Source organism: Eretmochelys imbricata, chromosome 16 (genome assembly GCF_965152235.1).
Source record: "Eretmochelys imbricata isolate rEreImb1 chromosome 16, rEreImb1.hap1, whole genome shotgun sequence".
Classification (NCBI taxonomy): Eukaryota; Metazoa; Chordata; order Testudines; family Cheloniidae; genus Eretmochelys; species Eretmochelys imbricata.
In genome coordinates this window covers 21543150-21566246 of record NC_135587.1, presented here as the reverse complement: position 1 = coordinate 21566246, position 23097 = coordinate 21543150, and the positions used below count along the sequence as shown (strand labels likewise).

The 23097-nt window shown below is 38.1% G+C and overlaps 1 protein-coding gene across 1 annotated transcript in view; it reads right to left on the bottom strand.

Annotated features, from left to right (window-relative positions):
* QSOX2 (quiescin sulfhydryl oxidase 2) overlaps positions 1 to 23097 on the bottom strand; it is a 41843-nt gene that overhangs the window by 7497 nt on the left and 11249 nt on the right. Inside the window, exons 3-10 of the mRNA XM_077835927.1 lie at positions 22042 to 22090; positions 20652 to 20760; positions 20368 to 20458; positions 13822 to 13967; positions 12628 to 12771; positions 9160 to 9289; positions 6064 to 6186; positions 4071 to 4221 (exon numbers count right to left, since the gene is read on the bottom strand). Coding sequence (XP_077692053.1) covers positions 4071 to 4221; positions 6064 to 6186; positions 9160 to 9289; positions 12628 to 12771; positions 13822 to 13967; positions 20368 to 20458; positions 20652 to 20760; positions 22042 to 22090 — 943 coding nt within the window. The remainder of the gene's footprint in view (positions 1 to 4070; positions 4222 to 6063; positions 6187 to 9159; positions 9290 to 12627; positions 12772 to 13821; positions 13968 to 20367; positions 20459 to 20651; positions 20761 to 22041; positions 22091 to 23097) is intronic.

The window sequence follows — 23097 nt, the reverse complement described above, 5'->3', positions numbered from 1 at the left end:
GTATACTCCAAGACCTCTTTCAATGACTGAATGAACACACATAATGTCAATTCAATATTAAATTTGTGCTCAGATACTATAATGATGGGTGACCTCATTTAAAAAAACCCAAACAGCAAAACCCCTCTAAGAGGTAACAATGTCTCAGTAGCCCCAATCTGCCTCTCACCTTTCATTAATATTCTCCGTAAGTTTGAGGAACACAAATATCCCCTTCTTACTACATTTACATAAACACGAAGGCATACATATATGTATATTTAATACAGTGACTTTACTTAACACTTATAAAAAGAATTTTGGAATGATTTTCTGATAAAATCATGACGATTGGTTCATAGTGTTTACATGTCCATGCTGAAGATACATGAGTGCATTATTATGGAGTGCAGAAAAAGTGCTAAGACCTCTTCAAACGAAGAGCCTTATCCTGCCGTTATGACTGCATGCACGGTTTACTTCTACAAGTAGTCCTTATTCAAGTCCATGGGCCCGTAGTCAGCAACAGAGTGCTCTTACTGTACTTCTCAAAGATTTAATTGCAGAGCTGTGTACAGATGTCTGACTAGTATACTTAACTTCTCCTGTAAAACACACTGTAGTATATTTACTAGTATACTATGAATGATCATAAATAATTGATGTAAAAACCTTTGTCAAATGTAGTATATTTTGTGATGTAGCACCCTGGATTGAATTGACTGACTGAATTAGCAACTACTGTAGCTGAACAAAAGCTCAACAATCTGCAATGGGATGAGCTACAGTAAGGTTCTACCATAACTGATTACAGCATTTAACTGAATATATCTTTCTAATGGCATATGCAAAATTTTATTTACATTTACTATTGTTAAATATAATTATATTTGAAGTACTTTTTAATTTCAAAACAGTTCTGTAGTGCATCTATAACCTCCTGCCCTGTTCACTGGAAAAATTGTTAGCACAAGCTATTAAAAATATTAACTGTTTATGTACTCCAGAAACATATGTACAAGGGTCTATTCATAAAACACATGTAGGCAACGAAAACAGCAGCATTATGCTGTAAACATGAAAGCTCAAAACATAAAAAGAAATGATTTGAAACCAAAGAGAAGTAATAAATGGTGAACAATCTCTACTCAGACATTCAATATCTGTGATTGAACAGACATGTATAAATAAAAAAAACAACTGAGATTAAAGCAGATTAAATGTGAGTATTAAAAGAACTGCTGAAAAATAATTTTAGAAAGCCAACATGAATTTCAGGCAAAACAAAACTATTACTAAGCAACAGTATTTTAAAGATTGATCTTTTAATTTTTTTTAAACAAACGCAGTTTATACTATTCTTCAGATTATTGGCAAACTCAGCCCCCTTATATAGGAGCAAAGAATCACACGCATATACATAACCATATACATTAACTCTTAAAATTCTACATCCTTGAAATCTCAAGCATCACAATGTTCATCTTTTGACAGTTCCCAGTGATTTTATGGATTTACAGATTCTTGAGAAAATTTGGATGTTATCAATAAAACAAATATAGGACTGCATCCTGCAAAACCTTACACATGTAATATTTACTCATGCGAATAGCCCCATGTTCTCAACAGGACAGCTCATATAACTAAGGATTGCAGGACTGAATTCTTGCAATGATTTTAAGCGCTAAGATTCCACTAGATTCCTTTACACCAATCTTGTTGCAGGATCAGACCACACAGATCAACATTTTAACAATGTATCTGCAAATATATATTGGAGGAAACAATATGTTAAGAAAACTAGAGCAAATTCACCTTAGCTATCATACTCTACAAGTAACTAGAACTACCAAGAAAATACTGTTGCTTTTAAAAAATAAAAAATCCAAACGTGAAATGGCTCATTGTTTGTTTTTCTTTTATCAGCCCAAAGATGGATCTTCTATTAACATCTGCCATGTATCATCGTGTAATCCTTCTTTTCTCTTTCCTCCCAAACTACTGCAATTCAGGGTAACCCTAATCTTTAAAGTGGACAAGAATCATAAAACCCTACCTGTGGTGGGAAGGATTAGGGAGTGCATCATGCTTTTTAGTAGATGGGATTTAAACAAGCAATAAGGAGAGGAAAACCTCCCAAGACATAATCCGACAGTCTCAGACTGACCCAATTCTTTCACCATAAGAAGTGATCAAATATCTGCCTCGATTTAAATTGATAGCTAAGTGTACTGTACTGAAGATTTTTCAGGTTCTAGAGTATACTTTAAATTTCTGCCTTCCTTGAAAACACACTTGCAATATGGGAGCAATTTAAGATTCCATTTTGTGTAGTTAAATTATGGAGAACAAAAAAACCAAACATACTGCTAAATTACAGCATTTTTATGACAAGTGGAATGAGTGAATGAAGAGCACCGGGAGGTGTAACTTATGCTGGCTGTCAGTGCCGTGCCATCCAATGTGCCTCTCTAGGGTGTGCTCTTCACTAGGCACTACTGGTGTTAACTTCTAAAAGGGATTTAACCTGTCTTTCCACAACTATAAATGTACAAGTACTGCCAGTTAGATGCTGAACTACCTAATTTGTAGATGGAGTCCAGCTAAGACAATTAAGCAACCTTAATTCTGTCTGCAAATAATGCTGCACAAACATTTGTGCCTATAATTTGGGAGTTCAACCACAGAACTATTTTTTTTTTTAAACTGGCCTGTTACAGATGGCAACTGGAAAAAATTGAACCAGTTTCTGACGTTGGCCACGTGGGGACATTCTTCCTAGAATTTTATCTTTCAAGGACATTTCTTGCCTGAAAATTGTTTTTGTGACTCCAATCCACATATCTGGACACAGGGTTATTCCACACAGGCTTCCTATAGCCTGGCTCTGCCTAGATTAATTGTCCATTTTGTTTTACAAAGTCTCTCTCAAACAGGTATATCAGCAAAAAGGTACAAACCTCCATATTCTCGATCACTAAATAGTCCCTTTTGACTGATGGAAGCCAAAGTGGATTCTTAACATACAGAGCATTTGGGGCCATAATTAAGGGAAATGAATTGCCTCAATTTAAGTGTAATTGGGTAGTTTCCAACCTCAGATTATTCTTGCCCTATTCCTGAAGGGATGATTTAAAAGGTATTCCATAATTTATCCATTTGCTATAACATTTCCAGAACTCTTCCATTACATTGCTTTGACATTATAATCAGTGCAAGTATTTTAAAAATACAACAGAGCAAGAATAAAAACAAATACTGTCCTATCAAATAAAAAATGATTTAGAAAATTTCATTTTAGCATCAATAATTCAGTCTTCTGACCATGATGGAAATAAAATGTGCATCTGACTAACAAGCTTCTTAAATATGAATCAATACCAAATTTTCCTGACCCCCCTGTGTAAAAGACAAGTAAGTAATTATACGGTGTGTCTGCTATTAAACAAGAAATGTTGCTTATGGACACAAACTTTCCTGGTGGACCAACAATATGAAAATGCAGTTGAAATAATTATTCAGTCCTGTGATTTAGTATCTATAAAAATTACATCAATTGGTTCATGACCAATTATTTTGCTTTATAAACTAGTTTAGCTGAACTACTAATTTACATTTTTTAAAAAAAAATATCGGCTATGATCTATCCTAACAAATAGATTTACATACCCCCTCCCACTCCATTGGGAGAAACATCAGTTCAGTGTTTCAAAGACATTCCCACTCATCCAGGTTTCATTTCCCCCCCCCCCCATCTTCAAGGCAATGTACCTAACTTAACCACTCTTGCAGGGGAGAAGGGATGGCTGTTGCTCCTTTCAGAGCCCATCAAAACAGTTCTTGAGTCAACCAGAAGGGTTGCAACAAAGCAGATATGCCCTGACCCCTACTGGTCCAGAATTGAAACACTGAGCCTTGGATGTCAATGTCCTCCATGGAACTGGAGTGCATCTTTTATTAAAGTGTGTGTGTGTGAGATCCCTGAGCAGAGATTTATTCAAATCCAGTATTTGTTATGCTAATTTATTCACAGCTAGATTGCCTCATCAAGATCTCCCCTCCTTTAGTTCTCCTGCATAACTGCTGCTTACCTGTGTTGATTAAGGCTTTTGGTCGAACTGCAGCTTGAACAGTTAAGGTGTGGAACAGCTTCCAGAGCGAACACGTATAACCTCTCAGCTCTGGTTTGCTCCCCTGACAGCCGACCCACTGAATGTGATTAGTGAGAAATATTCCAGAAATCTGAAAAGAAAATATTCTTTAAAATGTGTCCAGTCTGGGACCACATTACTTGAAAATGACACTTTCCTACTGAACTTATCACGTCTGTTAATTGCTCCTGAATGTATGAGATAGGTTGGGTATGTGTGCACCTCTTTTTGTTGTGTTTACCTGGTAATTTCAATAAGTCAGTTAAAAGAAACAGACCTTTATGCACCTTAGGCAGAAAAGGGCCTAAGACAAGCAAGCCCATATATCCAAACATGTACAATGCTGATATTACAGGTTGATGTTTGGACATTCTTTGAGTGGAGTATTATCTTCTGGTTAAATATAAGGTAGGTCTACCTTTACAGTGGTGTGTGGAGTACAGACACTGCATGACCAGCTACAGGAATCAACAGCAGTGTTGATGATGAAACACAGCTTAGGTGAGTAGACTAAATGCCTGAACCCCTAGGTTCCATGCCTTACATCGCTCTCTCCATTCCCAAGCCATGCCTCCCATGTCTACTCCGCTATTTTTAGTCGTTTCTGCTGCTGGAGCATTTCCCCACCACAGTGAAAGGCTCTGGCCAGGGGGAGGGAGCAGGGAAAGGCTTTGGCTGCTCCCCGTGGCTAGAGCCTTTCCTCACCGTCTCCCCATGCAGGAGTCTTCCACAGCCAAGGGCAGCTATACACTGCAAGGACAAGTGTGGACACAGCCTGCCTTTCACTATGGTGCATAGCTACACACACAGTACTTGTACTCTGCACACCTGTCTACACTGACATAGCCTTAGTTAATGCATTTTCCCGACTAGCACCTTTCCAAAAAAAGGCAGTTTAATGAAATGCTCAGTTCAGATCAGAATGGCCCAAACCTGCAAGATGAAGTTCTCGATTCCCACTGAAATGAAAGGGAACTGAGGGTACCCAGTCCTCCACAGACACTCAGCACATTCCAGGATCAGCCTCCAAATTTATTAGTTAACACTACTGTTAATGACAGTAGATCCTAATTTAAAATAAAGATGATCCATTTGTGAAAGTGTATTAAGTTGAAGCTATTAAATTCACGTTTAAAGGAACGTAGAGTTTAAGTAGTCTGGGCTATTCTCATGAATTATTAAATATTTTTTTGTGTAAGCATTAAAGCAGAACATAATACTTCTCTCTTAAACACTATAAATTAGTGTGATGGAAAATATAAGACATCCTAATTTGTAAGATTCTTTATAAAAAACACTAGACAAAGAATTTTTTTTTATTCTCCTCAACACCTGTTCTAGGTCAGTACATTAATAAGTTTCTGAAAAGTCTTCAGGGTTAATGTAAAATCACAATGGCTAACTTTGCCAGCTTTTAAACTCTGGCCCACAGTGCTGGAAATAACTGGTCCAATTCAAAGTCCTAAAAATCCCATTCATCAGAGGAGAAGGAAATAAAGAGGGAGGTGTGTCTCAACATACAATAAATGTGTAGAACTGATTTGTGCTGAACAGTCTGATCCTGCCCTTCTCTGCCAGAAAGGCGATGTTCATATTTTGTGTGTGCGTGTCTTTCTTTTAAAGGATATTGAGCAAACATTTTCATCAGAGACATTGAATTATCTGAGCATGGCAAAGGAAAGATCTGTAACATCAGTAACTGCACATTCATACACAGAGGGCTGTGCTATGCTGCACTGTACTTCATTTCTCTCATTTACGTTCCTTCATAGGGATTTTTTTTCTGGTTAATGAATTCACTTTATTTCCATTTTAACCTTCTTATAACTGCATTATGCCCAAGGGAGGCATCAGTAAGTGGTGTCTTGGATTTATACAGAACCTTATCCTTTACTAATGCTGTATTTTATGCTGGAAACTCATAACAGCTTACCCGCATTTTGTTGTTGACCAGATCTAGGATAGCATCATAAGGGATTTTGTCTAATGGAAGGCTCACCAGCCACTCTTGCAAGGTCTCTAACAACTTCACCACGGGCTGACGGCCAGGAAATAACTAACAGAAATAAGAAAGTACCCATAGATTTTAAAGCACTCATTACAGCGAGACCAATTCATATTTTAAAATGTTTTTACTTCTTATAAGCTTTAATTAAACTTGCCATACTAGATTTTTTGTTACACACAATTGGAATTAATCACTTATTATATTTTTCAGTGAATAACCACTTTGCATTAATTTAACATCTGTACACATACTTTGCTCACCACTGAAATGAAGCTGGTATTTTACAGCACACAGAAAAATACAATACAGCAGTTTAGGACAGAACATGAAAAAAACTGTATCCAAACTGCAGAATACACCTCAAGATGGAATTCTGGCAGGCACTTCCAGAGGACTTTTAATGTTCAGGACCTCATTTTCACACCTCTCCTGAATGATACCAGCCCCTAATACAAATAAATAATAATAATGCCAGAGTATTGGTTCAATACTGACTCCAGTGGAAGAGTGTCACAATGCTTCCTACAAAAGTTAGGCCTTCCATGGAGATTTCCCATCAAACTTTTGACTCAATCTGACCCTACTTTATTTGAGATGTAATGTCACTTCTACAATTGGAAGTGCATTGTAATTTGTAAGTCTACTTTCATGTTATTACAGTTCGGGGAGTTTTAATTTCCAAAAGCTTTTCAGTTCTCTGTTAGGAACTGACCTTTAAAAAAAAGAAATGATGCATAAACTTGTAAACTGCTCTGACTATACTGCATATAGCATCAGAGACCTCAATCACAAGTACAGACACAACACTTTGGATACAAATTTCCTGTCAGTGACACGGATGCAAGACAAGACAAACTCCACCATGCTGCTGTCTTTGATGAGTTGTAAAGAGAGTTGCTTGCCAATGGCGCTTTTCAGTATTATTTATGTGGAATACAGGTCCCAATCCAACTGGTCCAGATCAATTTATATTTGGGTACATACAATTTGCATACTTAAATTCCTCATGCTTTTTTAACTGCACATAGGAGTCTGTACACAACAGCTTAGGACAGGAAGCGGAAACACTCTATGTTAAACAGTTCCAAAGGTAGCAGCATTTCAACAGTAGGGGAAGTTGTCCCTCTATCTGCTTTATCAGATATGCAGAGACCGTTAGGATGGGAGATGCTATAGAAATGTAAGTTCATTCTGCAGTAACTGTTCAACTGTTTATAAGATACGTCCTGGCAGATAACTGGTTCCTTCCAACTACTTGAGTCATGGTCCAATGTGTGCTCGCCTCTTCTGACTCTTCCTCCAGCCCAGAGCTCTCTTAATTGGTTTAATGAAAAACTCTTGAGCAGCAACTGCTTTCTTTGCTATCTGCATAACACCTAGCACAAAGAGCCCTAATCTTTGATTTGGGGTTCCTATCAACTACCGTAATAGGAGTAAACTGTACACAACTGAAATACTGATACTGTATTTGATAGACATAACTTTAAGTGCATAGATATAATACCTTCCCAAAGTAATGCTGACCAGTGCAAATGAAAGAAAGGGCTACTGCAAGTTGCACAAATAGCCAAGAAACGAATCCTACAACAATGAAAATCCCTGAGCAGGAGATGGGAGCACAGACTTTAGTGATGTAGCAGCACTGTAAATGCTCTTCTTCAGAAATGAGGCTGGTGTACAAAGCCCTGAAATCGAGGTTCACACCGATGTTTTTATTAATTGATCACAAAATATTTAGTTTAAAAAGGAGTTAAGTTCTTAAAAACAAAACCTCAAATAAACTAAATTATGGCATCAATGCAGTATGCTACATTTTATGAAGTCCTTTGGTGTAAAGAACCACACAGGAAAGAAATCAAAATTGTGACTAAAATGTGAAATATCAGAAGAGAAACGTTTTTAAGAAAGTGTTAAAAAAATACAAAAATAAAAAACCTTTCTGCTGCCTAGAAGGGAGCATTCCCCATTTATTCACTAATAGCCAGGAAAATAAATTACATTAGCTGGCCAGGATCCATCAGGAAGAAAAGAGGCTGTTTTAGGGATAATATGATGGACAGATTAGCACTACACTTTCTTAAAGGAAATGAGGCCAGCTAGAGATTTCTGACCTCTGACTGTCATAGGGGGTAAGAACCTGTCTGACTGATTTTCACATAATGCCAGATACTTGGAAATGTTATATAAATCTTATTGTCCCTCTAAACAGACACTGATTTGCTTTGTTTACAAACAAACAAATACAATCTGTTAATTACTTGATACTGAAATATGGAGAGACACTGCAGTTCATGTTTAACTGGGGGTCACTTTTAACCGTTAAAACATTAGAATTTTTCTAAGTCACATTTTCTTCATGTCAGACTCACTTTAAAAATGTCTAAACTTTAGGACAAGTAAGTCCAAAGCAAAAGCACCAACTAAACTCCCATCATTGTCACAGTATCTGAGCACCTCAAACATTAAAGGGTTTATCCTCACAACACCCATGAGGTGACACTGTTTAGAGTCTTTGAAATATGGTGCTCATCAGCTATGTTCAAAACTCCTGATTAAAGTCAGCTGTATCGTTAGAAGTCCAACCTAATTTTCTAAACACTGTATGTGGTCACATAGGCACAACAATTTTAAAGTTACTTTAACAAAGTCCAAGAATCCAGAGTGAGTGTGTGTGTGTGTTGGGGGGGGGGGCGGGGGGGAATAATCTATGCTCAGTTACAATTACTACCTATCCAGAAAAATCTGAGCAACCATCCCAATTTTCACAGGTCTGGGACAACCAGAATCCTTATTTCATTCTGAGCCATGCAATGCGACAAAGTGCATTTTAATCCTTCAGGTTTATCTACAGAAGCATAGCAGAATTTCTATATCTAAGATACTGTAGAAACCAAAACATGTACATTTTTAAGGGCACTCTGAAAGACATTTTCAGAAACATAAAATATTCTGTCAAATAATAAATTTTACATTATATTTGTAAGACTCAAGTGAATGTAATCAAAGACTAGAAGTGTATACCTTGGAAATGACTGTAACAAAATCCTTGAAGGTCTTTAGCTCAGCTCCCTCAAGCGTCTTGTGAGTGGCAAGCTCTACCCTGAGTAGGTAATGCAATCCTGATTCAAGGTCAGCCATGTACAGCTTAGCTCTAAAACACACACACACACATATATATATATATATAATGTTAAAAATTGAGGCAGCTTTCTTTCACTCATTTTCTCACCAGTCATTATGGTAAAACTGATATGTGGTGGGCACTATTCAAACCTCATAATCTGCAATTCCACAGTGATTGCAGTATCTCCTATTCCAAGGGCAGGAATATACAGTGCAGTACCTAGTACCATGAATGTCAAGTTTAATGGCTTCCACAGTACTCTAATTTTAGAACAGCAATTTTATGCCACTAGTTCAGAGAATAGACAAATGAAGCACAACTGCATAAAAAGTTATCTTGTGTTTGAGTAAGAACTTTCTACCTCCCAATTTCTCCCTCTAGAGAAATCATAACCCTGAGATTCTATCAGCAAGCAAATTGCTGGTGTCACAGCTTGTGACTTCTCTACACAGTTAAATATAAAGTAGAGAACAACAGGCTGTGAGGGGACAAGCCTTTTGTTTAACAGAAGTATCTTTGATGAGGAACAATGCCAAGGAAACTGACCACAACAAAAATGAAAATAACCCCATATTAAGAAAGATGGAATTTAGAAAAACTCCCCAAATGCAGCAGTCCCACTAGAGAGACCTTGTGCACCATAGCGTATTTAAAAGTCAGTCAATTACAGAAGGTCTTGTGACAGTCAGTCACCCACTGATGGCTATGGATAAAGCAGACATTTGAGGTGAATGAGACCTCAGCACCTTCCTTCCTCAGAGTAGCAACAATCATGGAAAATATTTCTATATTTACACCATCACCACCCACAGACAAGCAATTGAACAAAATATAAACAACTTAAGAGTTTGTATCCTTCAGTGCTTTTCGATTACAAGCCCAAGTTAGTACAAAATACAGCAACACAGCAGAACAAACAGAATTGGATACAGACCCGACAGCCTAATGTTTCAAAAAATTCCTGAGGATACTTATGTCTTATAACCCACATGATTAAACAGTAGATTTAAGAGAGCTGATCAAATCAGAAAACCAGCTTATTCTGACAACAATGGTTGCATAACGATAACAGAACACCTAAAAACACATGAAAAGCTGCAGTGGAGAACTGGGAAACTTCTGATTTATTTTTATGAAAAGAAGTGGGAGACTCAGTTTCCCCTCTCCCTTTGTATTGTTCTGCCATGTGTGTAGGGGTTAATTTCTTTTTTGAGACAAAGGAGTGACTGTGTGGAAGTCACCTAAGCATGAATGAATTATCAGGAACTAAAATTACTGGGGAATAATTAATGTAAATACCTAGGCAGGTAAACAAGTCTGGAAAGGCACCACACATGAGGAAAATGAACTACCCTGCTTTGAACTGGTTGAAAGAGGTTATCAAACAAAGAACTGCCAAGCCTGCTACAGGAGGGAGGTCACTCTCACTGGACTCAAGAACTGACAAAAGGCTATGACAGGAAGGACACAGCCCGCAGAAAAAGTTTGAAATCTACCAGCATCTCCATGTTGAAGACGGGTGATACGCGGTAAGGGAGGCAGGCATATAAGCTGTTTATTGTTTTCAAGATATGTTTTCTCTATCAGGCTTTTGGTTCCAAATAAATACTTTGATTTATGAAGGCTGGCTGGACATTGATTAACCCTGTCATAGCCCCTGAGAGAGAGCAAGATGTCAGGTGCTGAACTAAACTCAGACCTGCTAAGGTGATCGAAGTGAATTGCAGGAGGGATTTTAGCCTAAATCCCCTGTCTGGAAGGGGAGGAATGTTGGCTCCTGCAAGAAAGGGGATGGCTAGAGACCCAAGTCGCATCCCCTCATGGAGGCCATGAAGAGGTTAGAGATACAGGTATCTCGGGAACTGTGACAGCTGCATTCTGAATGATACAGACTACAGACATATTCCGAGTGACCAAGTGTCACCTCTTTAGTAAACAATGTATTCACTTAATAACAGTTATAAAAAGTTTATTAGTAGGTCTGCTGACTTGTCAGTATTAAATCATCAAGCAAACAAACAATCTAGCTGGGAGATACTTATATAGTGATCTTTTATAAAAAATTGTATTGTACAAGCACCAAGATTGATAGATTTCAGAGTAACAGCCGTGTTAGTCTGTATTCGCAAAAAGAAAAGGAGTACTTGTGGCACCTTAGAGACTAACCAATTGAAGTGAGCTGTAGCTCACGAAAGCTCATGCTCAAATAAATTGGTTAGTCTCTAAGATTGATAGAATCATTCACATTAATAAGATACTCATTAGCTACAAAAATCAGTTATCAAAACACAATATTCTATATAAACTGTTAAAAGAAAGTAACAGCCATCTGTCAAAAAACAAAACAAACAGGGCTGACACTTTAATAGTAACCATAACAAAAAATGAAAATAAGTACAAAATGGAAGCACTCAGTCCTACATCTTTTCCAGCTAAAGATGCTGAAGGATTATCTCACTGCAAAGCTCTTGTATCCTTCTCTCAAACACTCAGAGGGTGAACATAAACCTAAGTGGATTTGGTCTGATAAACATCTTTTCTGGTGACTTTAGGGTTCTCTAATGTATATGCATTTACCTAACACTTTCTAGTGGTGTCTTGACTCACCATTATACAAACAAATACTGGATTCGCTGTTTTCTGTAGGTTTGCCAAAAACTTATTGTTAAAATTTTTAATACTGATTTTATTTTTCTCTGGGATATTGATTTACAAGCTAAAGTTTTCCAATAAAAAATAAACTAGTGAACCCTACATTTCAGATACTAGTTTGATCCTCAATCCTGCTCACACTGACACCAATGGAAGCAGAAGTGAGCTCTGGATTTTTTTTTTTTTTTTTTTAAGTAAAACATGCGTTTAAAATAAAAATGGGTCTCTAACAGAACTTTCTTCCAGAGAAATGCAGACATTTGCTCCAAACGCATATTGAAAATATTGCTTGAAGCTTCTTTAAAATCCCTAAAACATCAGTCATAATTGCAAGAAAGGTACATTCACTAACTAGAGTATTACATCTTTGCTGCTAGGGCTGAATTAATTTACCATTGTATCTAGTATATTGCGAAAAGGATCCTGCTGAAGAAACAAACGAAAGCAATGCTGTACAACGTGATCCGTAAGACATTTCATGCTCGGATCCCTTTAATATTCACACGCAATCCCTTTGTTCTGCTCAGCAAGTCAGCGTGTGGTAGTTCAGCTATTCAATTCCGGGCGTATCCTTTGAGTAGTTATGGAATCAAATAAAGCTTTCAGCTACAGTAAGATGTTAAAATAAATTATTTTATAGCTTCCCACTTGGCAATAACAACTGTGGATTTTAACTACCAACCATTAAATTGAAGCTCAACAGCATCACTTACTTATCAAATTCCTTCCATGCCTTGATTTCTGTGCCCTCCTGTTTATTTTGCTTTTTTGGTAGAGGAAGTTGTGAAACAAGTTTTCTTCTCACACCAGGCAGTGATTTTAAATAGGAAGAAAAGAAAGATCGAAGAGGCTTCAAACTGCATATGAAAGGACAGTGTAAGGGTTAAAAATCAGCTCAAGCTAAATGATTGACAGGAACAGTTTAATATATCTGTGAAATACGAGATTTGGTTTTCTTTACTCTTTGTTTTACAAGTTTGGTAAAAGGCAGCAAGTTTGCAAATTTTAGAACCAGCAGAAAAAATAATTAGGACCAGTGGCTTGCAATACCATTCAAACTAATAGCAACATCCCATTTTCATAAAGACTTCAGGTCATATTTGTACACCTTATTTGTTCACTTTCGCTGAATCCAACCGGTGATTTGACCGAGTAGGACGTGTGCGATTTGGTACTTAATATTTTTATTTCAGATTTGTCCCAAACCATACATATTCCCCTCAAAGGCATCACAGTAATGAGTCAGTGATACTGACTGGTGGCCGTGGAAGACATGACTAATACAGAGTCTCTTCCCAAAACCTCAATGATCTCCTGTTTATCAACATCACTAGACTATCAGCATGTCACTAGCTACTGCTCAACAGCTTATATTTTCTGAACGCTTTGCACTGACACCATCAGCCTGGAATTTCTATTTCATAGATGGAGTATTCTTCTTTAGCACTCATTTTACAAGCAAGTTTGTGAGCAGTCTAAACTCACCACTGCAGTGAAGTTATAACTAAGCACTACAGCATTTTGTTTTTTCTCCAAGATGAGGGAGAAATCTATTTTTTGTTCTCTTAGTCCATTTCAGTGCATTGTAAACTCCTGCAGAGAGTCAGCTGTATAAGTATAAGATTATTAAATATGAACAGGATATTTTTCATACGCAATGGAATAGCTGTCTCAACAAGGTCTGAGATAGTCAGTCTCTTCAAATATGAAGAGTCTGAACATTAAACGTCAATCAATAAAATGTACTGATCACATATTGGGATACATTGCCTTTATTTAAACACACAAATAAAACCTGGTTATCAAATACATTAAGTTGTATGCAAGGAAACTAAGGCAACGGTTTTAAAGCTTAACTGAACTCCTCAAAGTCCTGCAAGTATCCCTTACAGATATATAGTACTTACATGTTAATTAATCCATGGGACCCATTTGGATAGATCAGATAACATGAAGGGATTGAGGTAATACCAAGTTTCTCTAGAAAAGCCTTATCAGAATTCAGCACTCTCTTTACCATAATGTTTTCATACTGAATCAAGTCTAAAATCACCTGGGTGATGAGAAGACAACACAAGAGTTACACACTGTTCAAATAATATCCAATTCTTGTAAGAAAGGACAAGTATATTATACGGAGTGCACCATACTTTTAAGTAAATGAAGCTGATGATAAAACCACCTTACTATTCACCAAGTACGTATATTTATTAGGGCTGTCGATTAATTGCAATTAGCTCATGCGATTAACTCAAAAAATTAATCGCGATTAAAAAAATTAATTGTGATTAATCTCAGTTAAACAATAGCATATCAATTGATATTTATTAAATATTTTGGATGTTTTTCTACATTTTCAAATATATTTATTTAAATTACAGCACAGAATACAAAGTGTACTGGCTCCCTATATTTTATTATTTTTGATTACAAATATTTGCACTCTAAAAATGATAAACAAAAGAAATAGTATTTTTCAAACTCACCTCATAAAAGTACTGTAGTGTGATCTCTTTATTGTGAAAGTGCAATTTATAAATTCAGAAATTTGTTACATAAACTGCACTTGAAAACAAAACAACGTAAAACTTTAGAGCCTGTAAATTCACTCAGTCCTACTTCTTGTTCAGCCAATCTCCAAGACAAACAAGTTTGTTTACATTTACGTGACATTATGTTGCCCGCTTCTTACTTACAATGTCACTTGAAGTGAGAACAGGCGTTCACATGGCACTTTTGTAGACAGCACTGCAAGGTATTTACGTGCCAGATATGCTAAACATTCATATGCCCCTTCATGTTTCAGCCACCATTTCAGAGGACATGCTTCCATGCTGATGACACTGGTCAGAAAAATAATGCGTTAATTAAATTTGTGACTGAACTCGTTGGGGGAGAATTGTATGTCTCCTGCTCTGTTTTACCAACATTTTGCCATATATTTCGCGTTATATGACCCAGCACACATTGTTTGTTTTAAGAACACTTTCACTGCAGATATGACAAAATGCAAAGAAGGTACCAATGTGAGATTTCTAGAGATAGCTACAGTACTCGACCCAAGATTTAAGAATCTGAAGTGTCTTCCAAAATCTGAGAGGGACGAGGTGTGAAGAATGCTTTCAGAAGAGTTAAAAAAGCAACACTGATGCAGAAACTACAGAACCCGAACCACCAAAAAAGAAAATCAACTTTCTGCTGGTGGCAACTGACTCAAATGATGAAAATGAACATGCGTCGGTCCATACTGCTTTGGATCGTTATCGAGCAGAACCCGTCATCAGCATGGATGCATATCCTCTGAAACGGTGGTTAAAGCATGAAGAGACATATGAATCTTTAGCGCATCTGGCACATAAATATTTTGCGACGCCAGCTACAACAGTGCCATACAAACATCTGTACTCACTTTCAGATGACATTGTAAACAAGAAGCAGGCAACAGTATCTCCCGTAAATGTAAACAAACTTGTTTGTCTGAGCAATTGGCTGAATGTGAAGTAGGACTGAGTGGACTTGTAGGCTCTAAAGTTTTACATTGTTTTGGTTTTGAATGCAGTTTTTTTGTACATAATTCTACATTTGTAAGTTCAACTACAGTACTTGTAATGGGGGAACTGAAAAATACTATTTCTTTTGTTTTTTACAGTGCAAATATTTGTAATAAAAATAAATATTAAGTGAACACTGTACACTTTGTATTCTCTGTTGTAACTGAAATCAATATATTTGAAAATGTAGAAGACACCCAAAAATATTTAAATAAATGGTATTCTATTATTGTTTCATCATGTAATTAATTTTTTTAATCTCTCAACAGCCCTAGTATTTATTAGTATTCCAACATGGACACTAACAATTTCTGTTCAACAGAAATTTTACTTCACTGGGGGAAGCTATTTTTTCTTGTCTTCTGAGCTGTAGGATTTTTCCTTAGCCCATCCTGACTTCCCCCCCCTCAAGTCTCACATGTCTAAAGACCACATATGAGAGAGAGAGAGAGAAAGACAGACAGATGAAATGTCCTGGAGAAGCCTCCAAACACAGATAAGATGAGATCTGTTACACATCCACTGGTCTGTGATGACATGTGACATACATACAAGGATTTTAAAGCCAGTATTTCAGGCACTGGCTTCCATTTTTCTGAGCTCAAATAACTTCGGTTTTGCCACTAGCCAGCTCCTTGTCTAATGTAATCAGAATGGTCAAACACACACTGCATGTTTCTAAACAGATTATGCCTAGTAATCATGCAATTTGTTTTCGTTACTTATCCTAGATTTTGGCAGTAGTAGAAAACTAACAAAAGTTGTGTAGGCTAACCGTAGCTCTTTAGATTGTGAAATGGGGCCAAACCAAATTTCATATGAAAATAATTCTCCACTTCCTCATACCTCAGTTCAAGAGGCTGAAAATACTTACTATCCAGTCTACACTATAATGATGGCACAACATTTTGTCAGTGTCCTTAAGTTTCACATTTAATTAGGCAATGTGGCACATAAAGCTACCCATTCACGTAGAGAAAGATTTATATGCAGGAGTAGACGGTCATCTCCTTGAGGCAAGAACTAAGTTGTATAGACAAGCCATTTACAACGCACACTTTGCTTCTCTACAAAAGAAAAAGGACACTAAACTTTCTAAACTACTACATGCTACAAGGGGCCACAGCAATGGTTCCCTCAACCCACCCAGCAATATTGTTAACCTATCCAACTATACTCTCAGCCCAGCAGAATCAGCTGTCTTATCTCGGGGCCTCTCCTTCTGCCCCTCCACCCCCACGAACATGATACAGTTCTGTGGTGACCTAGAATCCTATTTTCGACGTCTCCGACTCAAGGAATATTTCCAGAATACCTCTGAACAACATACTAATCCACAGAGGCCTCCCTACCAACATTACAAAAAGAAGGATTCTAGTGGACTCCTCCTGAAGGTCGAAACAGCAGACTGGACTTCTACATAGACTGCTTCCGCCGACGTGCACGGGCTGAAATTGTGGAAAAGCAGCATCACTTGCCCCATAACCTCAGCCGTGCAGAACACAATGCCATCCACAGCCTCAGAAACAACTCTGACATCATAATCAAAAAGGCTGACAAAGGAGGTGCTGTTGTCTTCATGAATAGGTCGGAATATGAACAAGAGGCTGCTCGGCAGCTCTCCAACACCACTTTCTACAAGCCATTACCCTATGATCCCACTGAGAGTTACCAAAAGCAACTACAGCATTTGCTCAAGAAACTTCCTGAAAAAGCACAAGATCAAATCCGCATAGACACACCCCTGGAACCCCGACCTGGGATATTCTATCTACTACCCAAGATCCATAAACCTGGAAATCCTGGGCGCCCCATCATCTCAGGCATTGGCACCCTGACAGCAGGATTGTCTGGCTATGCAGACTCCCTCCTCAGGCCCTACACTACCAGCACTCCCAGCTACCTTTGAGACACCACTGACTTCCTGAGGAAACTACAATCCATCGGTGATCTTCCTGATAACACCATCTTGGCCCCTATGGATGTAGAAGCCCTCTACACCAACATTCCACACAAAGATGGACTACAAGCCGTCAAGAACACTATCCCCAATAATGTCACGGCTAACCTGGTGGCTGAACTTTGTGACTTTGTCCTTACCCATAACTATTTTACATTTGGGGACAATGTACACCTTCAGATCAGCAGCACTGCTATGGGTACCCGCATGGCCCCACAGTATGCCAACGTTTTTATGGCTGACTTAGAACACCGCTTCCTCAGCTCTCGTCCCCTAACGCCCCTACTCTACTTGCGCTATATTGATGACATCTTCATCATCTGGACCCATGGAAAAGAAGCCCTTGAGGAATTCCACCGTGATTTCAACAATTTCCATCCCACCATCAACCTCAGCCTGGTCCAGTCCACACAAGAGATCCACTTCCTGGACACTACAGTGCTAATAAACAATGGTCACATAAACACCACCCTATACCAGAAACCTACTGACCACTATTCCTACCTACATGCCTCCAGCTTTCACCCTGACCATACCACACGATCCATCGTCTACAGCCAAGCTCTGCGATACAACCGCATTTGCTCCAACCCCTCAGACAGAGACAAACACCTACAAGATCTCTATCAAGCATTCTTACAACTACAATACCCACCTGCGGAAGTGAAGAAACAGATTGATAGAGCCAGAAGAGTTCCCAGAAGTCACCTACTACAGGACAGGCCTAACAAAGAAAATAACAGAACACCACTAGCCGTCACCTTCAGCCCCCAACTAAAACCCCTCCAACGCATTATTAAGGATCTACAACCTATCCTGAAGGATGACCCAACACTCTCACAAATCTTGGGAGACAGGCCAGTCCTTGCCTACAGACAGCCCCCCAACCTGAAGCAAATACTCACCAACAACCACATACCACACAACAGAACCACTAACCCAGGAACCTATCCTTGCAACAAAGCCCGTTGCCAACTGTGCCCACATATCTATTCAGGGGACACCATCAAAGGGCCTAATAACATCAGCCACACTATCAGAGGCTCGTTCACCTGCACATTCACCAATGTGATATATGCCATCATGTGCCAGCAATGCCCCTCTGCCATGTACATTGGTCAAACTGGACAGTCTCTACGTAAAAGAATAAATGGACACAAATCAGATGTCAAGAATTATAACATTCATAAACCAGTTGGAGAACACTTCAATCTCTCTGGTCATGCAATCACAGACATGAAGGTCGCTATCTTACAACAAAAAAAACTTCAAATCCAGACTCCAGCGAGAAACTGCTGAATTGGAATTCATTTGCAAATTGGATACTATTAATTTAGGCTTAAATAGAGACTGGGAGTGGCTAAGTCATTATGCAAGGTAGCCTATTTCCCCTTGTTTTTTTCTACCCCCTCACCCCCGCGACGTTCTGGTTAAACTTGGATTTATGCTGGAAATGGCCCACCTTGATTATCATGCACATTGTAGGGAGAGAGGTCACTTTGGATGAGCTATTACCAGCAGGAGAGTGAGTTTGTGTGTGTGTGTGTGTGTGTGTTTTTTTTGAAAAAAAAAAAAAAAAAAGGGGGTGGGGGGTGGTGAGAAAACCTGTATTTGTGCTGGAAATGGCCCACCTTGATTTTCATACACATTGTGAAGAGAGTGGTCACTTTGGATGGGCTATTACCAGCAGGAGAGTGAGTTTGTGGGGGGGCGGAGGGTGAGAAAACCTGGATTTGTGCTGGAAATGGCCCAACTTGATGATCACTTTAGATAAGCTATTACCAGCAGGAGAGTGGGGTGGGAGGAGGTATTGTTTCATGGTCTCTGTGTATATAATGTCTTCTGCAGTTTCCACAGTATGCATCCGATGAAGTGAGCTGTAGCTCACGAAAGCTCATGCTCAAATAAATTGGTTAGTCTCTAAGGTGCCACAAGTACTCCTTTTCTTTTTAAGTTGTATAGCACACTGCTAGCACTGGCATTATCTACATCCCTCCCACCAAGCAGCTTGTTTCAGTCTGGCATTTTATTGGCCCTTTTCTGCTGCAAAAGACCCTGCTGTGTCTTTACTTAGCCTTCCTTTGGATGTGCCAAGTACTCCAGAGGGGTTCTTACCTCACTTACTTGCTACAATGACATATTTAATTGCTTCACTGATTGAGATCCATCACACACAACAATCTGTTATAAGATTTAAATGGGCAATTAGGCCCTGACTCCAAGAAACATTAGCAGCTTGGGCCAATTTGAGACATTCAATAAAAACAGCCTATTTCCACATGATAACAACATACAGGATATGCAATACCCTAAATGTAGTATCATACAATTCCTGCAGAATCTACTACACCTCAGCACAAACTGAGCTAAGATCATCATCGAAGAGTTTTACTACAATATTCTGTATTGTCTTGGTTTTGGTGGCTTTTCTACTTTAATTAGTGTGATGTATGGACCACACAGACACACCTAGTATATCATACAGATTAAAGTAAAATAACTATGTTGCAAAAGCAGACCAACAGGAACAAACTTTATGAATGGTTCTCTAATAGCGATAAAGCAATGTCATTCATGATCTGAAATATTTTTCCTGTGATGATGTGAGGTTTGACAGTCAGAAGTATTTTGCTAATATTGAGGAGGATAAACTAAACTTCTACTAAGGAATGAAAGGAATCCAAATAGTCAGAAAAGTAACACTGCATTTCTTTAAAAAAATGCACTCCTCTCTGTGACTAAACTAAAAGCCAATGCCTTATGGCATCACATGGCTTAGTCATATTCTAAATGCATATGATCTGGCTTTCACTACTTATGTGCCAATCCTGCAAGCAGTCGCACCTTTATTCACATGCATAGTTCCACTGACTGAATAAAATAACCCCAATTGTAATATTCATGATTTAAATATTGGATTAAATTCACAAGTCACACATTACCTCTCGCCCGACATAGGAGTTACTACTTTCAACCACAATGGCAGTATAATGATGGCTAGTCTTTTCAAAAAGAGAAGCAATCTCACTGGACCTTTTAAGAAAAGAAAAGCTATTTAGTACATGAAGAATTCAATGTTCTCATTGCCCACAACATGAACTTACTCTAAGTATTTGTTAAACAGAAATACAAAAACATTCTTTATCCTTGGAAACCGTCTTGACATTTTATTTGAGTAGCATACTACGTGTACAATATTTTGTGTTATTTCAAACAAGGTTCTTACGGAATTGGATCTAAGGGAGGGCAAGCAGGTGGTCTTGATTCTTGAGAATGGTTCTGTAGAAAATCAATCATCATCTGACGAACAGTTTGGAGCTCGCGATCTGACCCTGCTAAAAACAGATAAATAAAGAACTATTCAGAAGACAGAAAAGTATCACTAAGTTCAGGTTGTCTCATTCTCAGTTTTGAGGGGTTTTTTACCTAAAAAGCTAGGTGACTATGTTTGTTTTAGGAGGGGGTAAAAGTACTTTTATTTGCAAGATTAAGTTTGCAGACTTTTTGTAAAGTGGTTTTCCCCAAGAGCTTTAAAAAAAACCCAAAAAACTCAAAACAGCTGATCTGCCTCTCATCAGGGTTTTCAACACACTATCATATTGCTTCATACAGGTCTACACTCACACATAAACAACGCTTATAGTGGCAGGAGTTCAAGCAGCTTTTTTGCAATGGAGATGTTCAGTGACCAAACGAACGCTTTTTGTTTGCATGCTGGCTAACAGCAAGCATTGAAAATTTAAGCCACTGGTGTAACGCTCTTAACAAATGGCCCAGGTAAGGTAACAACCAGCCACAAAGGGAAATTAATAATAAAAAAAATAATAAAGGGTTTTTGAATTTAACTTAAGCTTTGAAATCGGGGGGGGGGGAGGAGAGAGCCTAAAAACAGATCTTTTTACTTAAACTTTTTTGTCAACAAAAGCAACCCCCTCCCAAAGGCTAAAAAAGCGGGTACAATTGCAATAATATTCTACCAGAAGGGTTAATGGTGCAGGTGGTCTGTTTTCTGACCTCTAGCCTTTTATATGTTAGTCCAATCGAAAAGATGTGTTACTTTAGTCTGTAGCCAGACCACTTCAAGGTGTGACCATATCAGAGCCATAAATGATCAAGTCCAATGTCGTTTAATATTTAAATGAAGGACTTCTAATAAATTCAGGTGTTGGAGAAAGTAGTGCTGGTAAATCAGAAGGTGGCAATCTTCCATTGAAGTCAGAGCCAAGCAAGTGCTTCAACAGGGACACCATGCTGCTGAGAAGCGTGTGGTTTTTTTTTTTACATGAGATTTAAAATGAAGGATCTGCCCACTTGCAACAATTAAATACTACAACGTATTTTAAAAGCACAGGGGTATTAACTCTACCGTCCTGGACAAATGTAAACTCTAGCAATTACATTCTGCCATCTAAAATTTTCCCTGCAGTTTCATTTTCAAAGGGTATTTTTAACCTTCTATTATAAATAGTTGCTTACTGTGCTGTTAAAGAGCCTGTGTATTCCACCTAGGGATGTCTGAATTTTATTGATGGGTAAAGAAACCTTGTTTATTATAGAATGTACTCTGGGATAGTAGGATAAATGCTTTTCAGATAGGTTAGAGTGGGGTTTCTTACCTTTGTAATTTTCCCCAGTTGTGAACTGCTTTGTAAATGCTTTGAAGTACTGTGGGGTGAAAAAAAACATTCCTTTGAAGACAACTCATGGCTCAAGGGGAAAAAGTACATCAGGAAAGCTCAGTGCAGAGGCAGAACACAATTTTCATGAGTTCTTGCTTTTTACAGTTTTAATTCATCACATGTTGTTACTTAGCTTACAGACAAGCAGAATATACAACTGAAATTTTACTCTTGCCTGGTAAATTCCAAGGGCTGATCCTCAGCTGGTGTGGGTATAATGATTGCTGATTTACACCAGCTGTGGATCTTGCCCACTGATCCTTAAACAATCAAACTCTTATCTCACTAGTTTGTTAAATTTATAGAAATTTTCGACTTATAAAATTCTGTATAGATTTTCTCAGAAAAAACAATTTTCAGAGGCATTCTGAAAAAATTCAACTGAAGTCTCCAACTTCATAGACAAGGTTAGGATTGAGAGGTTGACTCATACTGATGATTTACTACGCAAAACTATTAACTGATGGATATACTTGATAAATTGGACAACTGGTCTGAAATCAACACAATGCAAGCCAATAAAGACAACTGCAAAGTTACACAGGAAAAATTAAACGCACAAATATAAAATGGGGAATAACTGGCTAGGCAGTAGTACTTCTGAGAAGGAGCTGTGGGTTACAGTGGATCACAAACTGAATAGGAGCCAACGCTATAGTGCAGTTGCTAATATCCTGGGGTGTATTATTAGGGGTGTCACATGTAAGACACAGGATGTGATTGTCCTGATCTACTCGGAACTTGTGTTGCCTGAGCTGTGTCCGGATTTGGGCCCCACATTTTAAGGAAACAGTCCAGAGCAACAAAATATGATAAAGAAGTTTAGAAAACCTGAACTATGAGGAAGTGTTAAAAAAACAGGCATGTTCTGAAAAGAAGACTAACGGAGGACATGGTAAATCTTCAAATATGCTAAGGGCTGTTATAAATAGGATAGTGAGCAATTGTTCTTCACGTCCCCTGAAGGTGGGACAAGAAGCAATCAATCTGCAG